Below are 12,309 nucleotides of genomic sequence, written 5' to 3' on the forward strand. Positions count from 1 at the left end.
TTTCTAGGAAAACTCTATGGTTTTCCCAGATGCTCTAGCAATTTGCGGGGGGGGGCTCTATGGTACAAAGCCTGGAGGGGACTTGACAACCCTACTTCTTTCTCTGAGGCAGGCCACAGCCCATTTGGAAAAACCTCTTCAGTGCTTGGCTTGAGTTCATATTTCATCGCTAGTATAGGATACTGCAAGAATTCAAGAAGGCGCTGATGGTCTATTGAATGAAAATATAGTTTATCTGTGAAGGATAAGGGGAGACTTACCTGGAGTGGGGAGGGGAAGCACAGCCAATGTTGCAGTGACATGTCTATGTCACTTCTGATGTGATCCAGAAGTGATGTCATCAGGGCCTTTTTTGTAGAAAAAGCCCAGCAGGAACTCATTTGCATATTAGACCACACGATCTGACATCGCCGTTGTTTTGCACAGGGCTTTTTTTGTAGAAAAAGACCAGTAGGGATAGATTTGCATATTAGGCCACACCCACTGACACCAAGCCAGCCGGAACTGCGTTCCTGTGAGTTCCTGCTCTAAAAAAAAGGCCCTGGATGTCATCATGCTGCAACATCACACTGCTTCTTAAAGGTGCAACTGGACTCAAAAATTGGTTTATTTTTGGGGGAAGGGAGGCTCCGTATTCTTGGTGCTTGGGAGGGGGGCAACAGTGGGAGAGCTTCTGCAGTTCTGGCCCAGTTGGTGGACCACCTGCTGGCAATGGGGTTTTGGCCATTGTGTGACACAAGGTGTTGGACTGGATTGGCCATTGGTCTGATCCAACATGCCTTCTCTTATGCTCTGAAGAACTGGCTTGTTATGGCTATAGTACACATGAAATGAGTACAGAATCTTTGCTTCCGTTTTTTTTTACTTTATTACCATATAACTACGTGCATCTTCAACACACATTCATTCAGCGAGTCTGATCTTGTCAGATCTTGGAAGCTAAGCAGGGTTAACCTTGGGCGGAGGGGTGACCTCCATGGAATACCAGCGTCATGATGCAGAGGCAGGCAAGGGCAAACCACCTGGGAACATCTCTTGCTTTAAAAACTAGTCTAGCTCACCGCCTAGTGGTGTGGATAACATGAAAGAGCTAGAACTTCTGGCTGCCAGACACTATTAGGATCTCCTGGCCGTACTACACACAATGCCATACGGTAATTATGAATCCCTTACTTCCCAGTTGCAGTGGTGTTATCCCACTTCAAAGGATGTCAGGGGGTGTCATTGAAAGGAGACTTTGCAACAGAATCTATTCGAACCTTCCAGGCTTTCCTTGCGCATTTTAAAGCTGAGAACTTTTAATGGAATCTGCTTGTGACAAAGGAAGAAGCTTTTGGCTTTGCCCACTCACACAAGCCATCTGGAAGTGGTGAATATTGATCAGCTTCAGGAAAAGCTTCCTGATCTCCCCAGTGTGAAGACAGAAAAGCTGGTGGAACGTTACGAGATTCAGCCTCAGCACAGTTTCACCCTATTGGTAGGTCTATTGATTAAACATTCTAGCAAAGCAAGGAACTTCAAAGCTTCTGTGCTTCAGAAAGCGCTTTTAAAAATGTCACATTAGCTAGCTGTCAGCTTTCATAGATTTTCTCATATAGGAAATGTGTCTAGCATATTCTGACAACTGTACTTAGATACACGCGCACGCACAGAAACTTAGAAACTGTTCTTCGTCTTCCTTTATTTCCACCCCCCTCCCCCGAATATAATCATTTACTTATTAAAAAAGAGAGAGAAATTCAAAATCATACGGAAAAAATGAACAGTTATCTTACATCATAACATCCTATAACATCATTATATGTAGCGCTCAGTAATAACTAAAATCCGCCATCTTGAATCCTAGGGAGTGAACCTGAAACTGTACTACATGTTTAAACTGTATGAACTGTTTGAAATGTTTTAATGATTTTACTGTACCTTTATCTTAACGTTATGTTGTTTTGACTGTTCTTAGCCACCCTGAGCCCATTAGGGGAGGGCGGGATAAAAATGCAATAAAATAAATAAATAAATAAAAATAAATGGCATCATAACTGAGTTTCAACCGGGGTTTCCTCCGCACAGCCTTCTTCCTCCCTGAAAACCTTCTGGAGGAGCATCTTCATGCTCTCCTTATGTCCAGACTTCCATTGCTTCCCGACCAGGAAATAAATGACTGGGTTGACGCTGCTGTTCAAACAGGACAATAGAAGCGCAAGGATTCTTATATCTCCTGATAAACCGCCAAAAACATAGAAGATGCTCATGATGTTATAAGGAAAAGCGAAGAGGATAAAGAAGAGAAGAGTCAGGAAGACAACGGTCAAAAGCTTCCCCCTCTGAAGCCGTCGTGCTTTAACGCGGACTTTGAGGAACAGGGACGCAGTGGCAATCGTCATGACTGGGAGGCAAAGCGCAGCATTCACAATCAACTGGAAGAAGTTTCTAATTAGTATTGCATTTGGATTAAGGAGCACGAGAGTGATGGAACTTGCAGTAAGCGAGAGAGAGAAGACCCATATGAGCGCACATACAATGGTGGACAAACGCGGGGGCCGCTTGCATTGATGCCAAAGCGGGAAGAAGACGGCCACACACCTGTCAATGCTGATGGCCGTCAGGAGAAATTGACTGGTGCTGTACATTAACAGGAACAGGGAAACGAGCACTAAGATAACAATGTCAAAATACCTCTGAAATGCAAAATAAGAAATAGATACATACGAGAAAGTAAAACGAAGCATAAGTGATAGGAGGACCCCAGAATCAGCCATGGCCAAGTTTAGGATGTAGGTGGTAAAATGGCTCCTCTTGATGCAGAAGCCAAGAAGCCAGATGACCATCCCATTCCCCACGGCTCCCAAAATTGAGGTGACCAATACAGTGATAAAAATAACTTTTGTAAACTTACTTTTTAAAGAAGAGTGATGATCTAATAAATAATAAAAACTAGGTTGATTATAGCTGGGATATTTGGTAACATTATAATAATTTTCTGTAATATTATAATAATTTTTACTGATATTTGGGAAAGAAGGGTCAATATAATCAAGTTTATCAACATTTTTCAGTACAGCATCCATCATTAAAAAGAGTTGTTGAGACGATGTTATATGCGACGGTCCATTTCTGCTTTGTGGATTCTTGTTTTCACTTCTGCTAGGAGAAAGGAAACAATGAATGTTTCAAATCCTGTTTTCCAAATATGAACATATGAAGCTGCCTTATACCAAATCAGACCTTTGGTCCATCCAAGTCAGTCTTGTCTACTCAGACTGGCAGTGGCTCTCCCGGGTCTCAAGCTAAGGTTTCTCACGCCTGTTTGCCTGGACCCTTTTTTAGTGGAGATGCCAGGGATTGAACCTGGGACCTTCTGCTTACCAAGCAGATGCTCTACCACTGAGCCACCGTCCCTCCCCATGGCTAACGTTTTCAGCCTAACTTCACTCTATTTGAAAATGGGTGACTGGTGAGGTTAATTTCATAGAATCATAGAGCCGGAAGGGGTCATGTCTTCTGACCTCCTGATCAATGCAGAATCTGCCTAAAGCATCCCCACAAAGCAGTGCTGGATTAAACCCTGTGGAGGCCCCTAGGCAGTCAAAATTTCAGGGCCCCCCTTGCAAATTATCTCAGAGCGCCTGCCCTGCCACCCACAGTCCCCACTGCAGGCTGCAGGCACCTTCTCCTTCCTTGGGCTCCTTCCTTGGGCTCTCCTGCCTTGGAGGTTTTTAAACGGAGGCTGGATGGCCATCTGACAGCGATGAAGATCCTGTGAATTTGGGGTAGGTATTTGTGGGTTTCCTGCATTGTGCATGGGGTTGGACTAGATCAGGGGTGGCCAACAGTAGCTCTCCAGATGTTTTTTTGCGTACAACTCCCATCAGCCCCAGCCAGCATGGCTGATGACTGGGGCTGATGGGAGTTGTAGGCAAAAAACATCTGGAGAGCTACTGTGGGCCACCACTGGACTAGATGACCCTGGAGGTTCCTTCTAACTCTAGGATTCTATGATTCTCAAAAGCCCCTTTGACAAAGCTGCAGGGAGAGGCAGAGAGAGGCAAACTTGGCAATGAAGCTGGCAGCAGCCGCACCAGGCAAGCCGGGCAAAGAGCCATCGCTCTTCCCTTGCTGGTTAGGGAGAAGAGTTCAAAGAACAGAAAGCGTGACGAGCAAGAACGGTTGAATCCAGAAAAGGCAAGGCTTCATTTCAATTAGTATGAGGACTAATGGGCTGAAGTTGAGGAGCTTATAGGGAGTGTACACTGTGCGGAACAGGGTGGAGAAAAAAGATGCAGAACACGGAACACCCAAGGAGAAAAAAAAAACTGGGAATCATAAAGGGATCACATGCAGAAAAAGTCTTACCTCCTTCAACAATTCTTTGGAATAGATAGAGCCTTCAGGTAGGAACCAAGGTTCATAAAGGAACCAGATAGAGCCTTCAGGTAGGAACCAAGGTTCATAATGTTCTACCCCCCACCCCAACAATCTGGTATATCTTTGGCAGGGCAGGAGACTAACCCTTAGGTTACCCTCCAAAAGCCTATGCAACAGAATGAACAGCTAACCAGTGATCCATACCAGGTAGTCTGCTGAATCTGAGCCATCAACAGGGATGCCGTTATTCTGCCCAGGATTCCCTTGGCTGCTACTGTCTACAGGTCCAGGCTTGCAGGTTGTTTCTGGAGTCTTTTGGATCTGAGAAGTGAAAACACTACTTCGGTGACTGGTGTTGACTTTGATAGTTCTGGAAGAGTTGCAGGGGTCTGGAGTTCAGGACCATCACATGGAGAATTCACAGCCCCATCATGGAACTCTGATCCCACTCAGGCTATGATGACTGTGTGAGAATCCATTTCAGGTACACCATTCAGTCCAGTACTCACTTCAGCATCCTTGGTCTCAGGTTGCCCTGATAGTGCTGCAGGAGCTTCTAAGGCTTCCTGGCTCTCAGTTAGAGGCAGGAGATGGCCTACACGGCTTCTCCATCATCTCCATTGGTTCTCTGGACCGATGAGGATCTCCCCATCAAGCATTATTCACCTATCTCCAAAAAAAGCTTCTGTCTGAGAATCAGTTTCAGAGGGTAGCCATGTTGGTCTAAGGGTGAACAGTTATATTCGAGTCTGGTAATATTTTAGAGACCAACAAGATCCCAGGGCTTAAGCTTTCAAGACTCAGAGGTGCCTTCAGTTGTGAGAAATACTTTTATCCTGGGACAGTAGGGTGGGGTATAGATGGGCCATCTTGAAGCATCACCCACATGTGAATAATGAGGAACCCATTAGAGACCGGCAAAACCTATTACCCCAGAGGCTGCCATAAAAACTCCTTAAGTGTGGAGGAAATGGATTCTCAGATTTGAGTTGAGTCAGAGGTGTGCGATTGCAGTTAAAAAGGCCAATGCCATGCTGGGAATTATTAGGAAGGGAATTGAAAACAAATCAGCCAGTATCATAATGCCCCTGTATAAATCGATGGTGCGGTCTCATTTGTAATACTGTGTGCAATTCTGGTCACCACACCTCAAAAAGGATATTATAGCATTGGAAAAAGTCCAGAGAAAGACAACTAGAATATTAACGGGTTGGAACAATTTCCCTATGAAGAAAGGTTAAAACGCTTGGGGCTCTTTAGCTTGGAGAAACATCGACTGCGGGGTGACATGATAAACCATCTTGATGCACGGCCCATAAATGCATAACCGGAACCTATTAGAGATGGGCAAAATTTATTATTCCAGAGGTTGCCATAAAAAGTACTTAAGTGTGGAGGAAATGGATTCTCGGATTTCATGCCTTGTGAGACGAGGACTGGAAGTGGAGGATCATAACAAATGTAATGGAAATTGAGGGGTGAGGTTTGTTTGTTTTTGCAAATTGCATGGAACCTGCAAGGGAATTAGAGAAGTGAATGCATTTAGGAAAGGTTAGACTTCATTTTGCATAGAATGAGGACTATCCCTGTTTACTTAAACCAATTTCACACTATGCTTGTTCCAGGATGGAGAGCCCTTTTGCTACTGGGCTTCTCTCTGTTTTCGCAAGCGGATATGCTGACAAATATATCCCGCTTGTTGCAGAATAGCGGCACACCAACTTGCAGCTCCAGAGCCAGTTTGGTGTAGAGGTTAAGTGTGAGGACTCTTATCTCGGAGGACCGGGTTTGATTCCCCACTCCTCTGCTCGCACCTGCTGGAATGGCCTTGGGTCAGCCATAGCTCTGACAGAGGTTACCCTTGAAAGGGCGGCTGCTGTGAGAGCCCTCTCAGCCCCACCCACTTCACAGGGTGTCTGTTGTTGGGGAGGAAGATAAAGCAGATTGTGAGCCACTCTGAGACTCTGAGTGAAGGGTGGAATATAAATCCAATGTCATTTTCAAACCTGGTTCTCCAGATTAGAGTGCTGCCACTCTTAACCACTACACCAAACTAGTTCTCTTTAGAACTGGTCCTACATGTAGCTCTGTTCTAAAGTGAATTTTGAGCCAGAATTTAAACACAGCAATCCAGGCTTTTGTCTCCACCAAAGACTGACCCACTTCAGAGCAGAGAGCAAAGTAGGACACACATTTTGGCATTCCAAAGATTTTTCTAAAGAATGAGGCTTGAATGCCCTCCGCTTTTCTAGTAAATGCTGAGATCCATATAGGGATACCACAGAGAATTTGGGGTAGCGTTTTAGCTTTGAACACCTTAATTGCTGCCGGAACTAATTGGTCGCCCCTTGCGAAGAAAAAATGTTTAATTTGAGCAACTGAACATTTAGCCAAGTTGACGGTGTTGTCATGATGTGAAAACCAGCTTAACTTGTGCTTAAAAGTGATCCCTCAAGTATTTAAAACATTTTGTTTGCTCAGTTGTTGAGTTGCCAATAAACCATCTCTGTGGGCGCTAGCAATTTGAAAAGACAACTACTTTAGATTTGGTATAATTGATAGAGAGTGAATTACAATTACAGTAGTCATAGAAGGCATTCTAATACCTTTTTCAGGCCCACACTTGTGCAAGAGAGGATGGTAGTATCATCGGCATAAAGTAATAAGGGAACCCCTGGGCCTGCTAGTTTAGGCGGATGGCCATTGATAGGGTTCAAAAATTGTACCAGGTCAATTAAAAATAAACTAAAAAGATGCAGGGCCAGCACACAACCTTGTTTAACCCCCTTTAACAATGGAATTTTGCCAGTCAAGTCGCCACTAGAAGAAAATTTCACTTGGCAAAAAGTATTAGAATGAAGTTTCCTCAAGAGAAACAGCAAACAAGGGTCCATTCCCAGGTAACCTAGCTTAATCCATAGTAAGGCTCTATCTATTGAATGAAATGCTCCCTTCAAGTTGATGAAGGCAGCATATAATTTTGTTGTCCCCATATGCAACACCCTGTTATTATTTATTGAACGATAGTGAGGGGGAGGTTGGCGAGGCTGTGGCAAAATTTTTGGCTGACATCCTTAAATTTAAATCTGATCACGTATGAATGCATCTGTAAGCTTGGTTTCATTTTGATTTTATCTCCAATGTTTAAATTTTTATATTCTCTGTATTTTTATTTATTTTTATTAAATAAAGGAGATTGAGAGCCACTCTGAGACTCTAAGTGAAGGGTGGAATATAAATCCAATGTCATCTTCTTCTTCTTCTTCCAGAGCAATTTGTGCAACAACAGAGAGAAGCCCCGGTAGCAAAAAGGCTCTCCACCCCAGAACAAGCATAGTGCAAAACTGGTCCCAGGTTTACCGAAAAACGCAAGGACTGAACAGTATGTTTTAACTTGGAAAGAAAAGGTTGAAGAAAAAAGATGGGAAAGGAGAATTGAAAACAAAGAAAAAGCTTCTAGCTTCTACCTTTTCCCAGTACAAACCCCGTCTCAAAATAGATAAAAAGATACATCAGACATTGTGTTCAGAATTTAGAAAAAAAATTTAATGATCACTTTTCTGAATTTAAGGGAATCTGTTCATCCAATGCTGATCATCCAACCTGAACTAGAGAACAACTAAGTGAGACTTGGAAAAGAAACTTCAGAAATTCCCTTCAGAATTTTGAGATCTTGGTCTTGATCACTTTTTTGATTTTAAAGGAATTTGTCCATCCAGTGCTGATTGCCCAACCCCAGCTAGAGAACAACGAAGAGATACTTGACTTGATTCAACAGGATGGGGCACAGAGTCTACATTCACATGCACTGACCAGATACCCAGGAAGGAGCATCCATTAAAAATAGGAAATTCTGCAGTTCTCCCAAGATGTTCTTGAAAGCCCTTATGAGGGGAGGAAATTGCATCTAAGATCGTATATCTCAAGGGAAAGTTGCTTTTTGCATTGGTAAACAGTGCAAGGGTATTTTCAAGCGATTGTCTGGGAGTCTAATGGAGATCTTGGGAGAATGGAGATCTTGGGAGTTCCATTTTTCTTTCTGTGCTCTAAAATGGATGATTTGTGGCATATTAATCTGATGTTCTTAACCCAAAGTTTTAAATCTATTGGCGCTGAACAGCTATGAGCACAGATCCTAAGTTCCTCGTGAACGCACAGCATCATCTCTTTTACCTTTTAAAGTGCCCAACACCTGTTCAGTGATGATAGATTAAGGGTTGGAACTTATTTTGGCCCCCATAGCCCAAGAGGTGATTTGCGTGATCAAAGCTGAAAACGCCGTTCTTTTCTTTGACCTTATTGACCCCATGTGAATCTACTCGGTTAAGACAACAGTATACCCTTTCCTAGAACAAAGTTTGAGTCCAACAAAGTTTTATTTAAGGTTCCAAAAGAAGTCATGCACAACACACAGATGTTCAATCAAGTATTTTGCACAGGCAATGCATCAGTGGAAAATACAGACAAAAATATAACAAACATTTAAAAAAAATGATCAACCAATTCAGCAAGGAGCGGCAATAACAGGGATGTTAGCCAAGCTGTAAATGTTAGATATCAATGATGGAGCCTGTCAATAGCCAGGGCATATATGCTTAGTTCCTTTGCATAATAAAATTGTACACATCCAATATAGATTGGTGATGATTTTGCATCCCTGGTGGTACAATGCAGAAATGCAGATAAATGGAATTCTATAAAGGTTTAAGAAGCAGAAGAGGAGGAGGAGGAGGTTTTATACCCTGCCCTTCACTACCTGAGAGAGTTTCAAAGCAGCTTCTCAGAGCAGTTACAATTACCTCCCCTTCCTCTCCCCACAACCGGCACCTTGTTGAGTAGGTGGGGGTGAGAGAGCTCTGAGAGAACTGTGACTGATCCAAAGTCACCCAGCTGGCTTCATGTGGAAGAGGAGTGGGGAATCAAACCTGGTTCTCCAGATTAGAGTGCTGCCACTCTTAACCACTACACCAAACTGATTCTCTTTAGGACTGGTCCTATACGTAGCTCTAGCCACAAAAGACATGTAAGAGTTTGCCCATTATTTTTTGTACTGTAGCAGTTGAATCTATGGTCACCTGTTTTCCTCAGTGGGACTGTAAGCTTCTAGAAGCAGACTTCAGTGGTGAGGCTCAAGTCTGACATCTCAGCCTCTAGCTATTTTTAAAAAGAGTTTCATCTCAAAAAGCACCTTAGGGAACAGAACTTTTCTACATGGCCACAGGAGGATTGCTTGTTTCAAGAATTGATTGTTAACCACCCTGAGACCGCTTGCAGAGAGGGCGGGGTATAAATTAAAGGTAATAATAATAACTCAGAGAGAGGAATACATTTTGGTTTCATGTGTTTATGGAAGAGAAAAAGGATTGCCAAAGAGCCCTTGTGTAGTTTGAACCCTTTTCCTTCTGGTTGCAGTGGTATGTGTCTTCTTCAAAGGATGTCAGGCACTGTCCAGAGAAGGAGATTTCATTTTAAAAAGATGTTGCAACAGCATGTGTCCTAATCATACTGTTTTTTTAAAAAAAATGCATGTTACAATTGAAAACCAGAGTGGACTTTGCCTGTCAAAGGAAGAAGCATTTGGCTCTTGGAATGGCATCATAACTGGGTTTCAGCTGGGGTTTCCTCAGTACAGCTTTTTTCCTCCTTGAAAACCTTCTGGAGGATCACCCTCATGCTCTCCCTGTGTCTAGACTTCCATGGTCTCCCAACCAGGAAATAAATGAATGGGTTGACACTGCTATTTAAACAGTCTAATAGAGCTGGAATAGATGCCATATATTCTGGTAAATAATCAAAATAAGCGAGGATGAAAATGACATTTGCTGGAAAAGTAAAGAGGAGGAAGAAGAGAAGAGTGAGCAAGACAATGGTCAAAAGCCTTCCCCTTCGACGCTGTTGTTCTTTCAACCACACTTTGATGAATAGGGACACTGTGGCAATTGTCATGACCGGGAGGCAAAGCACAACATTCACAATAAACTGGTAGAAGTTTTCAATTGGTTGTTCGTTTGTATTAAAAAATGCGAGAGTGATGGTAATTGCAGTAAGCAAGACAGAGAGGACCCATATGAGCGCACAGACAATGGAGGACAAATGCTGGGGCCGCTTGCATTGATGCCAAAGTGGGAAGAAGACGGCCACACACCTGTCAATGCTGATGGCCACCATGAGGAAAAGACTAGCACTGTTCATTAATATGGCCAGGAAAAAGAATGGTAAAAAAATAAATCTAAGCCACAAGGAAAGAAGCTGAACCAAAAGTGATAGGAGGCCCCCAAAATCAGCGACAGCCAAGTTCAGGATGTAGGTCATGAAAGGATTCCTTTTAATGCGGAAGCCAAGAAGCCAGATGACCATTCCATTCCCCACTGCTCCAAAAATGGAGATGACCAATGCAATGATATCAATAACATTTGCAATATGAATTTCAAAACTCTCTTCTCTTCCATTATCAGAGGAGCTATGAGATGGAATGCCTTCTGAAATATTATCATTTTCACTGACACTTGGGGAAAAAAAGTAAGTATAATTAGAGTTATTAAAATTTTCCAGGACTGCATCCATCATGAAAAGAGTTGTCATTGAGGTTGGTTGCGATGCTTGGCGCATTCTTGTTTTCAGTTCTTGCCTTTACACTTCGCCTAGGAGAAAGGAAACGGGAGGATTCAGATCTTGTTTTGTGACTAAACAGCTGAGGTTTTCAGCGTGAGTTCATTCTATTTGACAATGAGTTACTAGTGAGGTTAATTTCATAGAATCAAAGACCGATCTCGCACTCACCGGAAGCCGCTCTCACGTCCGTCTTCTCAGCGCGGCTTCCTTTCGATTTCCCACGATCTGCCCCGGGGCTGCAGCAAGGATCGGCGTTTTCGCACAGCAAAGAGAAACCGCTAAAAACCAGTTTCTCTTTGCTGCATGAAAACTCTGACGCTTGCTGTAACCCCGGGGCAGATAGTGGGAAGGAAGCTGCGCTGAGAAGACAAACGTGAGAGCGGCTTCCGGTGAGTGTGAAATCGGTCCTGGAGTTGAAAGGGGTCCTACAAGCCCTGTAGTCCAATCAATGCAGAATCTGCCTAAAGCATCCCAGTCAAGGGTTTGTTCAGCTGCTGCTTGAAGCCTGCCCATGAGGGGAGCCCGCCTCCCTATGCAGCTGATTCTACTGCTGAACTGCTCTTTCTGAACCCCCCCCCCCAAATATCCATCCATGCATAATTTAAACCCATTATTTTGAGTCCTGTCATCTGCTGCTAACATAGGCTTGCCAATCCCCAGGTGCCAGAGGGGGTCTCCCGCTTTTGCTTCCCGCTCCCAGTCAGCTGGCCGGCGGGGGGAAGCCCCACCCTCAGCTACCATGTGCCTTTCCACCTCCCGAGGCTTCCTCTTGGGATGGTGTGTCTGTGTCTTTAAGGCTGAACGGGGGCGGGGGGAGCAGGCAGAACAACACGGCTGCTTCCAGTGCTTGTGAAAGCAGCCCAGAACCTCTGTTGGTAGCACAATCTTTTCAGAGGTCGTTTGCATAGGAAAGGTAAACTTGAACCTTTGGTTGCTCTGTCTCTTTGAAGAAGTTGTAAGTTCAGCAACTCAAGAGTAGTGATGCCTATTCCCAGGTGGGAGCAGGCCCTCCCCTGCTTCAGAGTCATCAAAAAATGGGGGGGGGGGGGAGGGAGGGAAACGAATGCCGGGCACTTCATTATTCCCTATGGAGATCGATTCCCATAGGGTTTAATAGCGAACTGATCTGGGGGTATCTGTTTCTTGAGGTTGTTTCTTGAGGTAGAAGGGGTTGTTTCTTGAGGTAGAAGCACCACATTTTCAGCATTGCATCTGATGACTCTTCTCAATTTTCAGAGTCATATATGTTAAAGCTGTCTGCACCTGGATGGCCAAGGCTCACCCAATCTCACGAAATCTTGGCTTCTAAGTGGGATTGGGCCTCAGTAGTACATG

At 43.9% G+C, this 12,309-nt stretch overlaps 2 protein-coding genes across 2 annotated transcripts; both read right to left on the reverse strand.

The window, feature by feature from the left end:
- Window positions 1-2,030: 2,030 nt before the first annotated feature.
- On the reverse strand, window positions 2,031-4,879 carry LOC132574843 (proto-oncogene Mas-like). Its single transcript, XM_060243074.1, has 3 exons — window positions 4,872-4,879; window positions 4,554-4,732; window positions 2,031-2,914 (listed from the first exon to the last, which is right to left on the reverse strand). The coding sequence occupies exons 1-3, from the start codon at window positions 4,877-4,879 to the stop codon at window positions 2,031-2,033; spliced, it is 1,071 nt and encodes a 356-aa protein (XP_060099057.1).
- A 5,078-nt stretch (window positions 4,880-9,957) lies between these two features.
- LOC132574691 (mas-related G-protein coupled receptor member H-like) lies at window positions 9,958-10,929 on the reverse strand. The gene has a single exon (XM_060242925.1). The coding sequence runs from the start codon at window positions 10,927-10,929 to the stop codon at window positions 9,958-9,960; it is 972 nt and encodes a 323-aa protein (XP_060098908.1).
- Between the last annotated feature and the right edge of the window lie 1,380 nt (window positions 10,930-12,309).

Source organism: Heteronotia binoei, chromosome 7, assembly GCF_032191835.1.
Source record: "Heteronotia binoei isolate CCM8104 ecotype False Entrance Well chromosome 7, APGP_CSIRO_Hbin_v1, whole genome shotgun sequence".
Lineage (NCBI taxonomy): Eukaryota > Metazoa > Chordata > Lepidosauria > Squamata > Gekkonidae > Heteronotia > Heteronotia binoei.